The sequence below is a fragment of the Mustela lutreola genome, chromosome 6 (genome assembly GCF_030435805.1).
Source record: "Mustela lutreola isolate mMusLut2 chromosome 6, mMusLut2.pri, whole genome shotgun sequence".
Classification (NCBI taxonomy): Eukaryota; Metazoa; Chordata; class Mammalia; order Carnivora; family Mustelidae; genus Mustela; species Mustela lutreola.
This window is the reverse complement of record NC_081295.1, coordinates 26,237,043-26,257,829: the sequence shown is the minus strand read 5'-3', so window position 1 is coordinate 26,257,829 and position 20,787 is coordinate 26,237,043. Positions and strand designations below refer to the sequence as shown.

The 20,787-nt window shown below is 39.7% G+C and overlaps 1 protein-coding gene across 1 annotated transcript in view; it reads right to left on the bottom strand.

Annotated features, from left to right (window-relative positions):
• PREP (prolyl endopeptidase) overlaps nucleotides 1-20,787 on the bottom strand; it is a 113,771-nt gene that overhangs the window by 53,145 nt on the left and 39,839 nt on the right. The window contains exon 7 of the mRNA XM_059176980.1: nucleotides 11,120-11,225. Within this exon, the coding sequence (XP_059032963.1) occupies nucleotides 11,120-11,225 (106 nt within the window). The remainder of the gene's footprint in view (nucleotides 1-11,119; nucleotides 11,226-20,787) is intronic.

Here is a 20,787-nt window from a genome sequence, read left to right as displayed (position 1 = left end):
TGAGTAGGCAGAGAGGCAGGCAGGGGGTGGGGGAGCAGGCTCTCTGCTGAGCAGAGAGCCTGATGTGGGGTTCAATCCCAGGACCCTGAGACCATGACCTGAGGCAAAGGCAGAGGCTTAATCCACTGAGCCACCCAGGTGCCCCTGTGACTTTTTTCTTTAATTTGAGATTTTTGACTGTGAAATGATTTCCCTTGAAACATTATCTGTGGCAATTCGTGGAGGCCTGGTTAAAGTGGCACTCCTTCAGAGAAGACTTCCATTTGGATTCCATTTGCATGTTGGGAGGCAATGAACCTGGGAACCCTTTAAGTTAAATTATTGGCATGAGGACTTTTGGACCTCAGAGGGGCAATCCAGACAACTGTACCCACGTCAGTCTTTCTCATGTTTTAGGAGAATTCACACCCTGCTACTACCTCTCCCTCACTAGTACGAAGGTAAAGGCAAGCAGGTTTTCCTCCTCTTCTCACTCCCCATTTCCCCACTCCTAGGTTTATTTCTTAATCACCATTACATTGACAGTATCCCTTATTGGACTTTCCAACATGGAGAACCAGAGGCTTTATCCACCATCCCATTGCTCTAGGTGGCCATCGGATGGGAAATCAACCCCCAAACCCTAGGAGGAACAACCCAGAACAATCCAGGATTCCTGCTTTCATTTTGCCTTTGGTCTCTATGGTTTCTCTTGTTCTGTGTACTAATTTAACAATATATTTAGAAAGATACTTTATAAACTTCTTACAGCATTTCAGTTATTTCAACTGGGAGGTTACTCAGAATATATAATCTGCTAAACTCCTTCAAAGACAATTAATTTTTATAAAGATTAAGCTGTGCATTCAAATTATAATTTTTTTTAGTGACAAACTGCTAATCTCAAAAGGAGGTAACCAAAGGTAACTTCATTTTTTAATTTACAGAAAACAATGCTTTAAAAGGGGGGGAAAGGGACGCCTGGGTGGCTCAGTTCGTTGAGCAGCTGCCTTCGGCCCTGGTTGTGATCCTAGGGTTCTGGGATCGAGTCCCACATCGGGCTCCTTGTTCCGTAGGGAGCCCGCTTCTCCCTCTACCACTCTGTCTGCCTGTGCGCTTGCGCTCTCGCTCGCTCTCTCGCTCTCTGACAAAAAAATAAATAAATAAAATCTTAAAAAAATAAATAAATAAAGGGGGGGGGAACAAAAAATATTCCTTAGAAGAGTAAGTAAATAACTAAAAACTTAGTGGGTAATGTAAAAATTGCAGACAATCAGAAAAGTACGTTTGTTTATAATAAGAGTGATGAATCACAATTTTCTGGACTATGACATTTGTAGACACAAGAGTTTTGGCTCAGGAAAATGTCAGATTCCTTAAATGTTCCCCTGACAATAAAACATTTCCTGATGTGCAACCTTTATTTCTCAAAGTAACCATCTTACGGTTTCTACCTGAAAAGGTCTTGCTGCCATTGTAGTGATATTTATTATGACCCTAGCCACCCCACCCCCAACACAAAAAGTCACTGAAACATCTACCAAAGGCACGGTAGACATTTGACTGTCACTATCTCTATATAATCAGGGGAGCCTGAAGATGTGGCACATTTGTTTCAAATAATCAAGGCTCCAGTGAACACTGAAATAACAGTGTACAGTTGTTATCTACCATCAAATTCTGGAGTATTAACCTCAGTCATTAATAAATACTACAAGTCATAAATTCATTCAAATTGGAGTTATGTGGCTGGACTTATACAAAGGTGGTTCAGAGTACTGGCCCTCATGGGGCAGCACATTTAAAATGGAGCTCAAAAATCCTTCTGCTCTCCTGAGCTCCTTGCTCCTCAGGGCTCTGGCACGAAATAATTCAAGAGAAATGGTATTTCAGTTGAACAATGGGGCTCACTCAGTTTTGCTATTCACAAGCCAGAACTCTATTGATTTAAATGGAACACAGAAAAATTACTTTTAAAAAAGAGACATGGCTTAACTCCCAAACATCTCGGTTTTTTGCCAACCTTTTCTTAGATTCTTTTCTCTGTAAGTGACATTATTCGCTCTGAAGCCAAAAGAATCCAATTCCCAAACTTCTTCACATTAAAGTTAAAATTACTTTTTATAGACCTGATTCTTGGTGGGAGAATGATTTGTTTACTGAGTGAAGATTAGCTTAAAATAATTCATCTTGTGCTTTCCCTAGAGCAAAGTCATTACTTTTATTGCTTTCTTTGAAAATGCATGGTATTAACTATGTTTCATTGAAAATTTTCATAAGCTCTCTAGTAACAGGAGCTATAAAGTGCTTTTATACTTTATGAAACACTATGTAACAACATAAACAAATGGAAAGTGTGGACTTGCTCTAAAACCGAAGGGGGGCGGGGGAGGTGGCTGTTCCTGGCCTGCCAACTTCTTTCCACCTCCCCTGCCTCATAGTGATGGTTAGAACATGGGTTTGGGTGTATCAGCTGACCTGAGTCTGAATCTTTATCTCAGGAAAGTGAACTGGCCTCACATCCCAGGCTCCTGGGGATAACATGTGCTCCTCAGAGGTTGTTGAGAAGGCTACATGAATTCTCGACACTCTTTGCTCAGAATTTGGCACACAGAAAATGTTAAATAGTCAATACTTACTACTATTCCAAATAATCCCAGCATTCTTCAAATGACAAAAATAAGCTAAATGTGGCTTCTGAACAGCCTGATTTGCTAATAGTGAACTTTAAAATCTGATTTCCATCTGTCACAACACACAGCTATTTTCCTAGAAAAAGCCCTTAAAATCACTCATTTTTTAAAATTAGTGAAAATACTAATTTTATCACTACTACTTATTTTACTTCAAAATCCACGTCTTATTTTATGTTATCTTTTGATGTTCCAATTCTTTTTGCCCTTCTTGCATTCCCGCTCTGAAACGCACTCTTTTCTCATGACTCCCTGTCTCCCAGAGAGGTCCCCCTCCCCTGTTCGTCCGGCTCTTCACACTCAGCTGAGCTTGCTACACTTTGGACAACTCTTTCATTTCAAGTTTCTCAAATGTTTATCTCCCCCTTTCCACTCCACCTCAGCCCCACAAGGTATGACCCGTGGAGTCACTATGGTCCCGGCTACCTAGAAACAAGAGGTGTGCCCTGCGTGAGCCAGAGATGGCCAAAGGAGCCATTTAGGTGTCTGATGAATACTGAGCTCCTTTTATTTTTTTACATATAATCTGGAGTGTAGATGCATTTCTTATTCAGAAGAAAGCCAATTTTCTTATTTAATGACATGGAAGTACTAAAACAACATGCTGAGTGCTGGAAACTTCATCAGCCTAGAAGGCTCAAACTTTCAGCAAAAAAGGAAAAAGCAGACAGGGTGGTGAAAGTCTGGATTTAGTAAGGGTGAGGTGGTATTTCTTTTGATGATCAATGATGTCCACACCACCTGTCTTTTTTGCCGAAGGCTTCGTTAATGCTGCAATTGGGAGCAAAGACCACTTTGGGCCTGCCTGGAGGACGGTGACATTCGTGCCAGGAGTACGTTATGTCACTAACAAGGATTTCAGGCTCTGATAGATCTTTTCACCTAATAATTGCTTCCTAAAGATTCTACTTAAAAACCTCTCATACAAGTTTAAATTCATTCAAAACTGGGCCAAATGGTCAGAGTCTCTTTTGTTGGTCACCCTATAAAAGATGAAATAAAGTCTCTGACCTTTCACAGAAAAATTGAAAGAACCAAAAAGAGAGGGAACAACAACAACCAAAAACCCAGAGGGGAGCGGGAGGGACCTGAGTGTTTTCAACTCCAGAGCTGTCCTACCTCTGCGCCTGGGCCTGTGTGCCAGGTCACAGCACCGATGCGCCCTGAAATTGGGCCCAGCAGGCGGGGCGCACACCAGGGGAGGAAGAACTGCACAGAGTGGGGTGCTGCTATGTGTCTGCTTCATAACTAAACAGGTAACATTTATACAATCCTGCATTTCAGACTGAAATATATGTATCTGTTGACAGTGTGAAGACAACAGAAGCAATCGAATTTAAAGTCGTAGTCTCATACTCTTCCAATAAAACTATTCAGAAATGTACATTAACTATATTGAACACTAAGATAAATTTATATAAGAGAACGTTGAAAACCATCGCTTATATTTTCATGGTATAAATTAAATTTTAATGAAATTTTTTGAAGTCCAAATATATGAAAAAAGAACAGATCTAAGTCCTGATATTTAACAGTAATAGAGAAAATATGTGAAAATTCATTCCCAATTTAGTTGATATGAAGTAACTTTACATACTATTGACCGTTGAACAGTGCAAGGGTTAGGAACACCATCCCGGGCAGAGTCAAAAATCCACATATACTTTTACCTCCCTCAAAACTTTACTACTGGACCACTGTCGACTGGAAGCTTTCCTGACAACACCACGAGTCAATTAGCATATATTTTGTATGTTATGTGTATTATATACAGTATCCTTACAATAACGTAAGCTACAGGGAAGTGACCACTAAAAAATCTTAAGAGAAAATACCTTTACAGTTTAATACTGTATTTATTATCAAGAAAAGGAAAAATCCGTGTAAACATGGATGTGCAAAGGTCAAATTAGGGCTGTTCAAGGGCCAACTGCATATTCAAAATAGGATAATAAACTTAGGAAACAAAATACATATATAATTCAAAAAACTATTAAGAAAAGTAGAGAAAATATAACTAAGAAAATCTAGACACGGATCATTTTCTTCCAAGGTTCAGAATGATTAATTTCAACTAATCTACTGGCATCAATCACATTAAGAATCACAGGAGTCAAGACTCAGCTGTCTTTTCTACTGCAGAATGATTAAATTATCATGCCAGCCTGGGGTCCTAAGTGGTTTCCTCATTTTTGGTCTTAAACAAGGAACAGACAAAGAGAAGCAAAAATCTCCTGCTTGTACAATATACAGGACTGGAGAAACATGGTCTGTACCTATTCACCATTCTCAGTTTAACAAAGGATAAAAATTCAACTAAAAAAAATTTAGGTGGCCAGAAAAGTGAAGATTCAAAATGCTTCCAAGAAAATTTAACAGTTACTGATGGAAGTTGGCTTATAAAGCAGGGCCCTCTGAGCACCAGGAGCCACAAAGGGCCAATGATATTCAAGACAAGCTGGAACCCACCTTCTATGAGTCTATGTTAAAGAAAAAAAATTATCTTACACTTGTTAAAATGGTAAAGAAGACTGTATTTAGGACTGTTGAGATAATCAAGACTATCACAATATGAGAGAGAGATCAGACTTAACTCCAAATACAAAAAAGATAGCTGGGAATTTATAGCCAATAAGCAGAACGGACAGAGGGGTAGTCACTGAGAAGACACATAGAGTAGAGGGGTTCTTGTGAAACTGACCCAAGAATATTCTTGGTGACAGCAGGTCAAAGTCATCAGCATGTGGAGGACAGTGGGTAGGGGGGGAGTGAGGAATTTTACCAGATATCAAGGGTGATCAGATATGGACGGTAGGGGATTCTCTCTAAATTGATGTAGTGAGATTCTTGTCACAACTAAGCTATGTTGGTCCAATGAGGGAGGAGGAGGCCAAGGAACCAAGGTTGAGGCCTAGCTAGGAAGAGGACTTAGGGAAGACTAAGTAAAGTCTGGTCAAGGACCGAGTCCTTGTTATCTGTCAGGCACTGCTCTAGGGGCTGGGCAATCCAGAGAGCAAGACAGACAAGGTCCCTGATCTCATGCAGCTCACAAATACTCAAAGTGTTCTTACTGGTTTTGTTTTATTTTTGTATGGAGAGAAAAAGAAATCAGAATTTGGCAAAAGAAAACAGTCAACTGGAGAAGGAAAGGTGTCAACCGACGGCATGAGAAAGTGTGCTCATGGCTAAGACAAAAATCTCTCCTTCCCCAAAGAAAGTAGAGAGAGAGCAACTCAGAACATGTCTCCGGCAGCCGGCACCAAAGGGGGTGTGATGTTCTTTGGAGGGCACCTACTTGGCGGTTTTGAACACCTAGGAAATCATATATATGCCTAGTGCTGTTTCTACATAGTGGTGAATGAGGTGAGTCAGAGGACTTACCTGGACGTAAAGATCAGGAAAGGAGCAGCCAACCACCCTGATTTGCAGTTCTAGGGAAAAGCTACGGCCCTCAGTTTGTAACAGATATCATTCTTAAGTGAAAATACTGCAGATGTAAGTGGTGGAAAGGAGGTTCTCTGAGGAAAGATCCGGCTAACAGAGTGGCAAATGTTCAGCAGATTGGAGAAGAAAAATTGGAATTTACAAGACAAATGTAAATGACAAAGGAATCCAGTTTCACAGGGAACTCCTTTAACTCTCAAGGCTCTAGGATTTTTTTTTTCCCATCCTGTATTTTTGTAGTTTTGTTTTCTCTGTGTCCTGTTTTTTCTATGATATTGTACAGCCATCAGCCACTTTTTTGTGCTTTTTGTGATTCTCATTTCAAAATGCACAGGGAAAGAAGGTTTTCTTGGGAGGCAAAGTTGACAGAAAAGTTAAAAAGTGCTACCAAAGTAAAGTTATTTAGTTTTCCTGACAAGCAATTCAGCGATGCCCTAATAAATGAAGAATTAATTTGCATGAAAATGCTGATCATTTTCCCTGCCTTTAAGGCAAGAAAGATTAAAATCATAGCAGAAGGCTTTAGGTTAAATTTCAGCAATATAAAATGAAAGATTTCGTAACAGATTTAGTTTTTGGTCACCGGCTATTCAAGTTCAACTCATCGGATAGTTAACTAGCACATTTAGCATTTCAGTTAAATGTTAGTTATTATTCCCCTCGTTTAAAAAATATTACAAGCATGCATCAGGTAAGGAAATAGCAAGAAAAAGATCTCTGGCATATAAACCCCTGAAATTTCAATTATCAATTATCAAAAATTAGACATCTCCCCACACAGTCTTGCACTTACAGACACACCTATTTATGTTTTTGTTAATGAAAGGACATTTCTTTTTTATTATGAATCTGATTTTGCAGGAAACAAGTCAATACTAAGATCTGTGTTTAGAGCAGCTTTGATACAGAAGGTTAACTATTTATTCTAGGACTTCCTCAATCTATTTTCCCGTGGTTTCCCAAATCAAAGTGTGCTCATTCCAAATATTTCTCTTTCAGTCAATAAACAATGGAAAAAAGAAGGGAGGAATTCCTAGAACCTACTATGTGCCAGGAACCCTGCTAAGCTGTATTCCATATCTCTTCATTATGCCTCACAATTCCTCCTGATGTAGGTATTCCTTCCCCATCAGTAGTCATGGAAATAGTGAAAGAAAACATTCCAACTCCAGGCTCACCAGTTAGTTAGTCTTGGAGCTGAGACTAAAATTCACATCAGACTTGAAAGTGTTCTGGTTATTGTTGCAATACATTCAACCCTGGTCAGTAGGGGTTATTTAAAAAATTTTTAATGATCACTATCTTGATCTGCTAGGTCTCTCCTGTTATAAACTAACTATTCTTAATGTCTTCAACAGTTCAACTCATAGTACTTGTCTCTTTAAAACAGCAATAATCATATTATCGACTCCTAATGAACCAGCTGTCAATTCAAACAAACGAACAAACTCTCTTTAATATTGTCATATGCAAATGGATACTATGCAGCCATCAAAAGAAATGAAATTTTGCCATTTGTGACGACATGGATGGAACTAGAGGGTACTATGGTTAGCAAAATAAGTCAATCAGAGGAAGACAATTATCATATGATCTCCCTGATACGAGGAATTGAGAGGCAAGGTAAGGAGTTTGGGTGGTATGAAAAGAATAAATCAAACAAGGTGGGATCAGGAGGGAGCTAAACCACAACAGACTCTTAATCTCACAAAACAAACTGAGGGTTGCCGGGGGAGGGAGGTAGGGAGAAGGTGGCTGGGTTATGGATATTGGGGAGGGTATGTGCTGTGGTGAATGCTGTGTACTGTGTAAGCCTAACGATTCACAGACCTGTACCCCTGGGGCTAATAATAGATTGTATGTTAATAAAAAAAATAAAAATTAAAAAAAATATTGTTGTATGCAACTGACTTAAACCCAAGCGCAGAAATGGATCCCCATTTCATCTTAATTAGTACTGGCCGATCATTGTGACTGTCGAGAGCTTTCAGAATCCTAGGACTGCCATTCAAAGGAGTAACTACTCTGAGGTTTACGTCATCCACAGAGTTGATGCTAGTGAAGCAATGATGAAAAAGAGATGGCAAGCTGAGCCAGACCGCGACATTAGCAGCTGTCATGGGCCAACACTCCCTAGTGCCTTCAGTATGCATATCAGTGTATGAATCAACAGCTTCAAATCCACCTATCTTATTATTCGCTTCCAAATCTATAGGATATCACGTACTTTTTTAAGCGCCTCAATGAATTCCAAATACTGGTCAGTTTAGTCACCTTATTAAAAAATGAAATCAGGTTCGTATGGTCAGACTTGTTTGCTCTCCCTGTGGTTTTCCATGAGCTCACTTGGATGGTCTTTTTGACATGTCTGGAGTTAATCAATCAAATACTGACCCCAAGTGTTACTGCCAAGGTGTTTTGTAGGTGTGATTAAAGACCATAATCAGTTGACTTTAGGTAAAGGAGATTATCCTAGATAATCTAGGCAGGGCTGATTGAATCAGTTGAAATGCCTTCTCCGGGAAGTGAGGTTTCTCTGAGAAAGAAGAAATACCGCCTGTGGACAGCAGCTTCAGCCTGTGCCTGAGAATTCCAGACTGTTTTTCCTGGTGGCCTGCCCTACTGATTTCAGACTTAGCTAGCCAGCCCTCAAATCACATAGGCCCGTTTCTTACAAAACATCTCTTGGTGTATGTCTCCTACTGGTTCTGCTTCTTTGGGTAAACCTTGATAGATACCTTCACAAGCCATCAATAACTACATATACCTAGGAGTAACTCTAACAAGTAGTATATGGTTATGGGGCACCTGGCTGGCTCAGTCAGTAGAGCATGAGACTCCTGATCTAGGATTGTGAGTTCAAAGCCCTATGCTGGGTATAGAGCTTATGTAAAAGTTAAAAAAGTAAAAAAAAAAAAAAAAAAAAAAAAGTGGTTCCACTAAGAGATCAAATACCAAATAAATTTACAGGTTTACACACAGCCCTAGTCCAACATATGGCTGGACTTCTGTTCAGATCATGACAAAATAACCTTAAAATTCCTCTGGATGATTTAAAAAAAAAAGAGAGAACAATTGGAAAATGGCAATCGCTAAAGTAAGAGCACTGGGCTCTTCACCTAGACTGCAAAACAGCCACCTAAGAAGCAGAGACAACAGTCAAGGAAGTCAAGGAAACTCAAGTAAGATCCAACTGGGAAGGCCGGCCAGGAGCTGGCTTGTTTTGTGAACAGGAGCTTCCCAGCTGCATGCATTATTGCCATTTACGGTTCCTTAGACGCTTCCCTTCTTTCTCCTTCCTGTTCTTTCAGGGCTACAGTGTCTAGCATTTTATTTGTGATGGCCTGGTGTACCTCTCTGCCATCTTCCTTCCAGAATCTCAGTCTCTAGGGATCATACCCTCTTCTCTAATTCCTCCATAATATGGCAATGATAAATTGGGGGATAAAAAGTATGCAAAGTTAAAAAAAAAAAAAAAAAGATAAAGACCAAGAGGTCTGGAAGACAACAGACTTTCCTTGAGTTCTGCCAGCTCTTCTGTAAGTTTCACTCAGTTATTACTATTATTAAAGCGGACACAGCAATACGAGTTCAGTATACTGGTCTATGGAAGAAATTCTCCTCCTTGTACTTAAAGGAAATTAAGCAATTTGTGTTTTTTGATTTGTTAACTTGCATCATTTAATAACAAGTCTAGCTAATAATTTAAATATATAATGAGAAAGTAATAAAAAGAAAATGAAACTGGCGCTCTCTAGAGGAAGAATGACGGAACTGGAATTTATAATAAAGTGGAGAAAAGTGAAGTTCTTTCCACTATCTCAGACTCACAAAGGAATACTGTGTGGGTAACAGCAGAGTAACAGCTGTCCCTGTTTTTTCCAGATCCCATTCTTCAGAGGTTCAGTTCCGTGTCGACTAGACTGGAAACTCAAGCGAACAATTTTTAGGTGCTGGTTTTGCTCCTGTCAAAGAACGTGACAACTGGTGTGGTTCTTGCAACTTCCTTTTGAAATCAAAATGGGTGTATCTTTTTTTTTTTTTTTTAACAGAAAAAACCCTACAAGTATCTTTATTAAATGGATATATATGTCACACCTGAATCAATCTGCTGACTTCATCCTTCTGCATCTGGGAATGGCGCTCTACAGTATCTAAGAATGTTGGGAGAAGTTTAAAAATGAAGCAATGCCCGATCAAAAAAAAAATGTATATTTTCTTATCATAATGTAACACAGTGAAGTAATTTAATAATTTAAAATGCACTCAAATTATATAGTTTGAAAATCTGCATCACATTCTCTAAAATATATTTATTTTAACCAGAACAGTGTAATTAGTTTCCTGTCCTTATCTGAGTGCCAGCCTATCTGTGCAGTTTTGGGGTCTGGGTATTCTTAGCACAGTAAATTGTGCAGCTGGAAAGCTTTAACACTCGATAATGCTGCTGCTATGACCTAGAGGCTCAAAGAGAGCAACATTTAAAATAAGCCACCGCCACAATCTGTAGCTGGCTGGTCCTATGCTTACTCTCATGATGTATAAGGCTCCCAGAAAGCAAAATCAGGCTGTTACTGTGCATGTGGCTCAGTGCTAGGAAAGCATCTTATAATTACCTGTTAACCTGACTAATTCTCACGGGTCTCTTCCTTTTGCCTGTGACACTTTGCACCATTACATCTAGACAATTACAGTGCTTTGCAGACCAAAGAGCTAGATTCTCTTTAACTGCAATAATCTTCATCTGCAATAATCAACAGACACGTCCACATTCATATGCAAAGTATATGGTTAACCTCAATTTATGGAGAAAATGCTAAAGCCAACAAAGAGCTTCATTCAATTTTTCCTCATTTTATGCAACAATACTGAAAGAAAAAATATGAACTGAGGGTTCATACGGCTGAATGGAAGGAGGTTTCTTGGGAAATCAATTAAAAGATCAAAATAATTGCTTCTTAATGGAGCTTTCTGGACTATTGCCTGTTTGAAAGATAACTTACCACTGATGCCATTGGATTCCTGCTGTAGGTCACAGTACCAGAGTCGGTTTACTGGATCACATCCCTCCCTTATTGATAATAAGACATAGCGACCATCGTCAGACAACTAGGAAGGAAATAAAAACAGGGCAGGGGGCTGATTAGAAAATCTCTTTTGTGAAACCACTGTTAACTAAAAAATAAAGGTTAACCTCAAATGTCATATGGTTACCCCAAATTTATGACTGGCAAAGAAAGTCAGAAAAAAGATAAACATCAATTTTAATTTATTTTTCTCTTGCATCACAATTTGAAAAAAAAAAAAGCATAGTGAAATACTTAAATGGAAAATATCAACAGATATAACTGCATGTCGTGACTCAATGTGATTTTTATTTAAATTTATAGTCTAGGCTTTAACTGAGAATACATGCAATCTGCCATTCTAAATATCAATATCCCTGACCCTGAAATTTCATCATGGGTCACATATTTTAATACTTTTGTAAATGAGTAAGAATTAGCAAAACAGGCAGGACACAATAAAGTTCATCGGTGGTGCAACTTGGTGACGTGATGCGGTTTCTACTGAGCAGATCCTTGGGTATCTTTAGTTGCCTCTACAACACGATGTAAAAGACCAAAAGCCTGTGCTTCTGTGGATTTCCTTGGTAGTATTAAACAGGAGAATCTCAGGTAGCAAAAACAATCTTGGTAGACTAATATGACAAACAATATATTATAATTTTGAGTTTCCAAAATGAAATAGAAGTGGTTTCAAACTCTATATAAATGCACACACATATCATTTTGGAATTAACCTTTTTTAATTCAATGTAATTTAAAAAATCAATCCATGTCAACATACGTATATTTAATTTCATTTTTTAATTGCTATGCAGTATTCAGATCTAAAAATATACCAAAATTAATTGATCCTTTTTCCCACGAATAAATGTTTTATTTTTATTTTCTTCGTATTACAAGTAACACGTCACAAAAATTCTGAACATGTTAATCTGCGGCCTTATCTGTATTTCCAGGTCTATAAAGAGAAATGAAATTTTTCAGTGGCAGGATATGCACATATTCAACCTTGTGAGGTGGTGCCAAATTATTTTCCGAAATAGTCATACCAAGTTACATCTGACGTGTCACAGTGAATGACAGTTCCTGTTTTTCCACATCCTACTACAATGGCTAACTTTACCTAGCAACTTGGCTAGACTGCAGTACCCAGATATTTGGTCAAACATTATTCTAGATGTTTCTGTGAAGATGTTTTTTGGATGACACTGACATTTAAATTGGTGGATTCTTAAGGGTGATTACCCTCCATAATGTGAGTACGCCTCATACAACCAGCCCAGAGCGTTAACAGAAAAACAGTGACCATCCCAGGCAAGGAGGAGTTCTGCCAGCAGACCACCCTTAGACTCAAAACTGAAACTCTGGATTTCCAGCCTGCCGATGTACCTTTAAGACCTTTAAGACTTTGGACTTGTAAAGCCTTCACGATTATGTTAGCCAGCTCTATTTATTTATTTATTTTTAAAGGTTTTATTTATTTATTTGACAGACAGAGATCACAAGTAGGCAGAGAGGCAGGCAGAGAGAGGAGGAAGCAGGCTCCCCGCCGAGCAGAGAGCCTGATGCAGGGCTCAATCCAAGGACCCTGGGATCACGACCTGAGCCGAAGGCAGAGGCTTTAACCCACTGAGCCACCCCGGCGCCCCTAGCCAACTCTTCAAAAATAAATCTCTCTATATATACATACACATAACCTGTTGGTTCTGTTTGTCTTCAGAAGCCTCACACACTTACCAACAAGTGTTACTCTTTTATATGTTCATTCCATAAATATTTGCTAAGCAGCCATTATGTGCAAGACATTTAAAGATACATCAGTGAACAGATCAGGAAAAAAATGTTCTAATGGAGGAGACACATATGGAATTATGTAGCATATTATAAAATGATGAATGCCATGGAGAACATGAACAGGTGTAGGTAAGGGAGGGGCAGGATGTGGGGCCTGGGGAGGGGAAGAACTGTACTTTTAAATATGGCAGTCGAAAAGGAAAATGCTTTCTTTCCATTGTCTCCTACCTTGCATTGTTTCAGGTGAGAAGTCATTTCCAACCGTTTTCTCACCATGTTTCCTCACTATGTGCTTGCTGCTTTTAAGATTTTTTTATCATCATCTTAGGTTTTATACAAATTAATTAATGGGCTTTGCGGTAGGACCCTGCTTGAGATTTGTCGAGCATTTTGGAACCATGGCTTTGTCTATTTTCTCAAATACATAACACTTTTGACCTTTTCCCCCTCCTATGTATTTTCACATTCCCCCTCACCCCTACTGTAGGACTGCAAATACGCAATGTTAGATCACTTAGCATTGTTCCACAGATGAGGCTGTGTTCATTTTTGGTTTTGTTCTGTCTCTTTTTGGTTTATTTTCAATTGTCCTGTTTCCAAATGCACTGATATTTTTGTAGTATCTAAATTGCTATTAAACCCACGCAGAGACTTTTTCATTTTGGATGGCTTATTTTCACATCTAGAAAAATGTTTGGCTCATTTTTATATTATTTCTTTGTTCATTATATTAACATTTTCTCAAATCCTTTAAAAATTATTTTATAATAGCTTTAAAAAAGTCCCTGTCTGCTAGTTCTACTACCTGTCATTTCTGAGTCTGTTTCACTGGCTACTATTTTTCGTGGCTATAAGTCACATTTTTCTGCTGCTTTATACATCTTGCAACTTTTAAAAATTGGATTCTACACATTTTGAATGTTGTCTAGATTTTCTGACTTGTTTGTTTTGTCTTCCTTTAAAAAGTTTTGAGGCACTTAATTTGTTAGTAGATCAGCTTGATCCAATGGATCAGCTGATCCATTGATCAGCTTGTTTTCAAGCTTTGGTGGGGAACATCTACAGCCCCACTGCAAAGGTGGGCCTTTCTGGGGTTGCTGGTGAAGACCCTGGTGTTCACAAGGTCTTTCCATTTTGGTCAGAAAGTGGCAGCTTCTGACTTGTTAACCCTCTGGTAGTTGTTGGCTTACAGCTCCCTGGTAGTAGTTAGCCTGAATCACAAAGTCTCATGCTATGAATGTACTACTTAAAGGTCAGCAAGGACACAAAAGGAGACCAAGGCAGAATTCTGGGACTCTTCGTGGTAGTTCCCTGCCTGCAAATTCCAGTGGCTTCAGTCTTCCTGAATTCATTAGATACTAAGGCAGGGAGACCGCAATATTCTGTGGGCTCCTCCGTCCTTGTGCCAGATTCCAGAAAATATCTCCAGAAAGGCGGAAAGATGGGGCTGTCACAGGACTTGCTGCTCTTACAGATGATGGTCCAGCAATGCCTGCTGACTACATCTGCAAAGGACTGCTTGATCTCGAGTGGTTTTCTCGCTGTTGATAGCAGGAGGGCTGCTCTAGGGCCAATTACACTGCCAAGGCCAGAGGCAAATTCCTGTCATTATGTTTTCATTCTTTTAACTAATTTTTAATTTTTATTAGATAATTATATCTTTAAGAGTATATTATTGTGCATGCTTGAAATACACAGATATAAGAATTAAGGACATAATTAATATGGAACTAATTTCAAAGACGATACCCATGATTCATAAAAAATGTAACAATGACATATTTCCTTCCATTTCATTACCCAGTAAGGTATTTTTACTGTTTCTGTTCCACTGAAACGTCTATGAACTACCTGCAGCCTTTGGGTCAAGCTTCTTCTATGTAGAGGTGAAACTGTCCAACATTCACTCTAACTTGCTGCACTGCTCTCATCAAGCCCACATGCACTGATTCCTTCCACCAGGGCAATGTGATGGCCCCGAGCTAAAGGTCACCTAGAAGAGAGTGTCTGAGCATGGACTACTTCAGATTTTACTGCCTACCAGCAGCAAGTGCTTAGATTTGCAGGATTTGCAGATTTCCAGCTCTCCAAATGAAAATACCCATTCACTCTCTGTCGACAGGTTCATTTTGGTAGACCACCTGCTGCTAGCCAATCAGATTCTTCTGCATTTATAAATCAATCATAATGCCTACACCTGTCTAAAATGCCCAGCATTTTTAAACACTCGGCAGTGCACAGGATGTTGTAAGGTGAACATCTCCTTCTCAGAAAAAACTGTTCTAAAGAACAGAGATAATCTGTACTTGAGAAACAGCAGTGGGATTCCAAGTAAGTTATAGTTTTACCAAAAATTCTAGAAAATCCCGTTTAATTTGGCTGCTCTTTCCTAGTGACATTTTTCTGTGTTCAGAAGCAGTTTCCCATCACAAACACGAATCACATTTCGCTGTATGGGTCTTTGCCACAAACCACACATAACATTGAATGCCTCCAGTGCGTTCTCTTCCATCTTTTGCCAAGCTCCTCACAGTCTTTCCAGAGATCATCAGTTTTGGAAAAACCTCATATAAATTTCTGATTTCCATTAATCCTTTTCTCCATTCTCATTCTCACTATATTTCCAACTTACCCATCATCATTTTAAGTGGGTCTCGTGCAAATAACGTTAGACTTGACTGAGTTTTTAAAAAATCTGACCTAAGTATCTATATTCCATTTCCATTAATTGTTATTGCCAATATACTGGCTTCCACGTTTTTAACTTCAAGTATTCTATTCACTTTGCTCTCCCCTTCTTTCCTGTTGGTATTGCATTAATAAAAATTTCTTTATGAACACTGTCCCTTCTTTGACTGCTTTGGTGGTTATGTATACCCTATTTCTAAGCTTTTATGTTTTCCTTAAGGTTTTCATATACAAAGTTAATAAACTCATGTCCAGAATTTTAGTTTCACCTTATATTTAATTGATCCTTTGTGAATATTGTCAAGCAATCTTATGATCATAACTTTATCAAATGTAATGAAAAGTAGCCTCATTAATACTTCATAGTTTTGTTTTCTTATCCTTTAAATGAAGATGGAATTTTTATGGCTTAGTGATTAAAGTTATGATATATCGATCATAAATGATGGTTAATTCAGTTGCAGTGACCCAGCTGATGGAAAGACAGGGCAGTAAAACTCACTGCAAGAACACACCAAACCTTTGATGACAGGTGTTACGAGCATATCTAATGAGTTTTTCTCAGCATTTCTGGCTGGATTAAGTATTGTAGCCGTTTATTTTTAATCGAAGGTAGAAAGCCCCAAGGTACATTACTGTTGGGATGCCAATTCAGTCCGTCTTTTTCACTATAGCTCTCTTCATCACAACCCAGTCACAGTCCATAGTCACCAGGCAAATTTGCTAAACTGGAAACAATTCTCAATTTTCAGATGCTCAAAATCTCAGATTTTGAAATCATTTTTAAGTGTCACTGCTATCCCCAAATACATAGGTTAGAAATACACCTTCTTCCACTAAAATTGTAATAATGTATATATATTAGCCTTAGCTTCACATTCAGACTATTTAAAGGCAATTTTAAAAATGAATTTTGGAAATCACTGGGAGGAGGAAAGAAAAATACTATTAACGAAGAGGACACTTGCATCTCAACAGAAAAAAAAAAGGGACTTTTCTAGGACGCCTGGGTGGCTCAGTCGGTTAAGCATCTGCCTCTGATGCAGGTCATGATCCCAGAGTCCTGGGATAAAGCCCCAAATCGGGCTCCCTATTCAGTGGGGAGCCTGCTTCTCCCTCTGCCTGCTGTTCCCCCTATTTGTGCTCTCCTTCTGACAAATAAATAAATAAATGAAATCTTTAAAAAAAAATAAGTGACTCTTCTGAAATCCAGATAAAAAGAAAACAGATAAAAAACTGAGCCAAGGGCCCCATTAGGCCTTCACAAAACACTATAAATTCCTGTTCACAAAATATTATTGTTTTTTCTTTAAATAATATGATATCAACTAGAATAACTGTGTTCTCTGGAAGCAATTAATCTGATTCAAGAGCACAGACTTGTTGCAACATGGGAGTAATACTAATCTGACCAATTATAAAAGACGTAATTCTTAAATCTTTGCTTTTCACAGCTTTCTTCTACTTTAAGTCTATATTGTTTAAACAAATTTTCCTTAAGTCAAATGATCTTATTTCATGAAAATCACGTTTTATGTAATTAAGTATTAATTAACAAAAAATTTCTAGGAATTACTATAAACCAAATATTTACATTTGTGGATATTAAATCCAGTAACTCTACTCCAAATACCACCAACAGGGATGAAAGCTATCACTTTTTTTTTAAAGATTTTATTTATTAATTTGAGAGAACACAAGAGAGAGAACATGAGGGTGGAAGCAGAGGGAGAGGGAGAAGCAGGCTCCCCGCCGAGCAGGGAGCCCAATGTGGGGCTCCACCCCAGGACCCTGTGATCAAGACCTGAGCCAAAGGCAGACGCTTAATGACTGAGCCACCCAGGCGCCCCTTAAAGCTATCATTCTTTATTTACTCATAAATAACCATTCTTTACTATTCAGCTTTTCATTATCCATAACCAGGCAAACCTCAGTGGAGAAAAACAAATGAAAAGTCACCCCAGTCACGGCTCCCTCGCTTCTGGGGTGGGGAGGGGGAGCTGGAGACAACTATGGTTACCATAGTGGCTGGTTTTAACAGGACATGATTTAACTTATGCCATCAAACACAGTTGGCCACTATTCAGGCAATCTGAGCTAAGGCCATTTATTCCACCAGCGTTTACCAGGAGTTGGCCACTGCTGAACCAGGTTCTGAAACACACAGATCAATAGGACAGGGTCTTTTTTTTTTCCCCCCTAAAGATTTTATTTATTTATTTATTGGACAGACAGAGATCACAAGCAGGCAGAGAGGCAGGCAGAGAGAGAGGAGGAAGCAGGCTCCCTGCTGAGCAGATTCTAGGACCCTGGGATCATGACCTGAGCTGAAGGCAATGGCTTTAACCCACTGAGCCACCCAGGACAGGGTCTGGAGGAGCTCATGCTCAGATGCAAGTAAGAGAGGGACTCATACATGCACACAGAGTAGTAACGGCAAGAAGTGTGAAGTATGAAGGGGGTGCAGAGAAGGGCAGCTAACAGGGAGCGGAGGTGGAGGAAGGGTGAGCGCTGAGAAGGCTCCAGGGGAGGGTCCTTACGTGATTTTAAAAGGGAAGTAGAATTTCTTTCAAAACAGTTGCTTGAATTCTGCCTCCTTACAACTGCTACAGTGGTACAGCTATCTGGTCCCCAGAACTGTGCTGACATATACTGGAGCTGCATATGTTCACTCCCAAGGGCACGGACTGCCAATGGACAGCAGCACGTGCAGGGGAGGCTGCGGTCGGCTACGCGCCGGGAGCAGCCAGTGCTGGGGTCCTCAGGTTGTCCTCAGGTTGGAGAGGACCGCCTCTCCCAAGGTCACAGATCCTTCTGGGTTCTTCCCCCATGTAATGACTGATGAACTCAAGGATATAAAGCCCCAGTCAGGAAAATGCTGAAGGTGAATGCAGCTCGAGAGCTCCCTGAAGGACTGGCCGAGGTCGTCCTAATGACTGCATTACAGCTCACCTCCTTTCTCTCTGCCCTCGCCCCCCAGCACAGGCTTTGAAAGCACGCCCATTCAATTTCCGGTCCGCATGCCAAGGAACCTGACCTGTAACAGCATGCAAGGCAATCACAACATCTCGTACACAGGCAGTGTGTAACCTAGCAAAGCCCACAACTACTCAGCCTCCTGGGCAGGCCCAACAAACAATGCACTTCTCCCAGGGCATCAGCTAGAAATGAAACCAGAGTCAGCATGTGCAGAACGAGATTTCAACCCGACTGCTGATAAGGTGCTTACGTAAAAGAATGTGGCTCAGGACTATGAGTCGGCTGGGAATTCTCAGCCTGACCTATTCAGTTTTCAAGGCGTGACTGAGGAAAATTCCCCCAAAGGGAGGCTGGACGAGTGTGGAAAGAAGTGCTCCCCTCTAATCTTTTGCTTTCTCGGCTTGGCGTGTTTTGTGCTACTGGAGAAAACTGCTGTTTAGTGTTGGCTTCTGTTTTGAAGAGGGGACCCAGTAATGACTGTCACATTCATTGACACTTATCAAATGGCATAAGGTGTGGGATTATCAGACTTCATACTTTCATTAAAGAAGCCACATTAATTACCAAAAAGTTTTACTTGTGTGTATTGTGGCACCAGGCTACACTGAGGTAATAATATAAGGAAACCCTTGACAGACATCATTCATGCTGTAAGATGGAGTATGTATTTCGTTCTGTATTCTGTTAGGCTCACATATGCTGCTTCAACAAACACAAAATTCACATGAATCAGCACATTCAGGATATAACCTCTACAAATCCAGGAGTCATAACACCATAGAATTTTTAAAAGATAAACAGCAACTGGAATATACCTGAGGGGAATCTAGTCCCAAGTAATGTTTTTATCAAATGTCTTCAGTTAATGCCTCACACAGGTGTGACAGTGACCCATTCAGACCTGGGTCTGGATCATAGCTGCTCCATATTTACAAGATGTATCAGCTTTACCAACCATTCTTTGTGGTTTTTTTTAAGTTTTTATTTATTTATTTGACAGAGACACAGTAGGCAGATAGGCAGGCAGAGAGACAGGAAGGGAAGCAGGCTCCCCACTGAGCAGAGAAGCCCAACTCTGGGCTCCATCCCTGAGATCATGACCTGACGAAGGCAGAGGATTTAACCCACTGAGCCACCCAGGTGCCCCCATGCTTTTTTTTAAAATGAATTTACAGAAATGAGTGTGAAATACAATAAGACAATACTAGCAGTTTTTTTGGAAAATGGGATCTTTATAGTTTATTTTAAACGGGGCATCTGGGTGGCTCAGTGGGTTAAACACTATGCTTTCAGCTCAGTTCATGGTCTCAGGGTCCTGGGATCAAGCCCTGCATCACAATCTCTGCTCAGTGGGAAGCCTGCTTCCTCCTCTCTCTGCCTGACTCTCTGCCTACTTGTGATCTCTGTCAAACAAATAAAACCAAAAAACCACAATAAACCTATGTTATTATTATTACTAGCACATAAAAATTTTAAATTCACTGAATTTGGCTATTCTCAGTCTCCACACTATACAATAAGAACAGCTGGGCCTTCTACATGACTTGAATCAACTAAGTTTTCTTTACGCATCTCATGTTAAGAGAAAATGAACAAAGATCACTAAATGTTGTAAACTCCCAATCATTTGTCTACAAGGTATTTTTTTTCTTTTTTAAGATTTTACTTATTTATTGGAGAGACAGAGAGAGACAGAGTGAGAGACAGTGGGGTAAAGGGCAGAGGGAGAAGCACGCTCCCTGCTGAGCAGGGAGCCCGATGTGGGGACTCGATCCCAGAACCCTGGGATTATTACTCCAACCAAAGGCAGACGCTTAACTGAGGGACTGTTAAGCCTCTGAGCCACCCAGGCACCCCTACAAAGGTGTTTTTCAAAACAACAAAGACACATAGCTAATATTTATGTGTGTGTGTATAATATGTGAACTTGTATCAAACATATTTTCTTTTTTAAAAAAAGATTTCATTTATTTGACAGAGAGAGAGAGAGAAGGTGGCTCCTTGCTGAGCAGGGAACCCAACACAGGGCTGGATCCCAGGACCCTGGGATTGTGACCTGAGCCAAAGGCAGAGGCTTAACCAACAGAGCTACTCAGTGTCCCAAACACATTATCATTTTCAAAGAACTCATAAGCTATTTT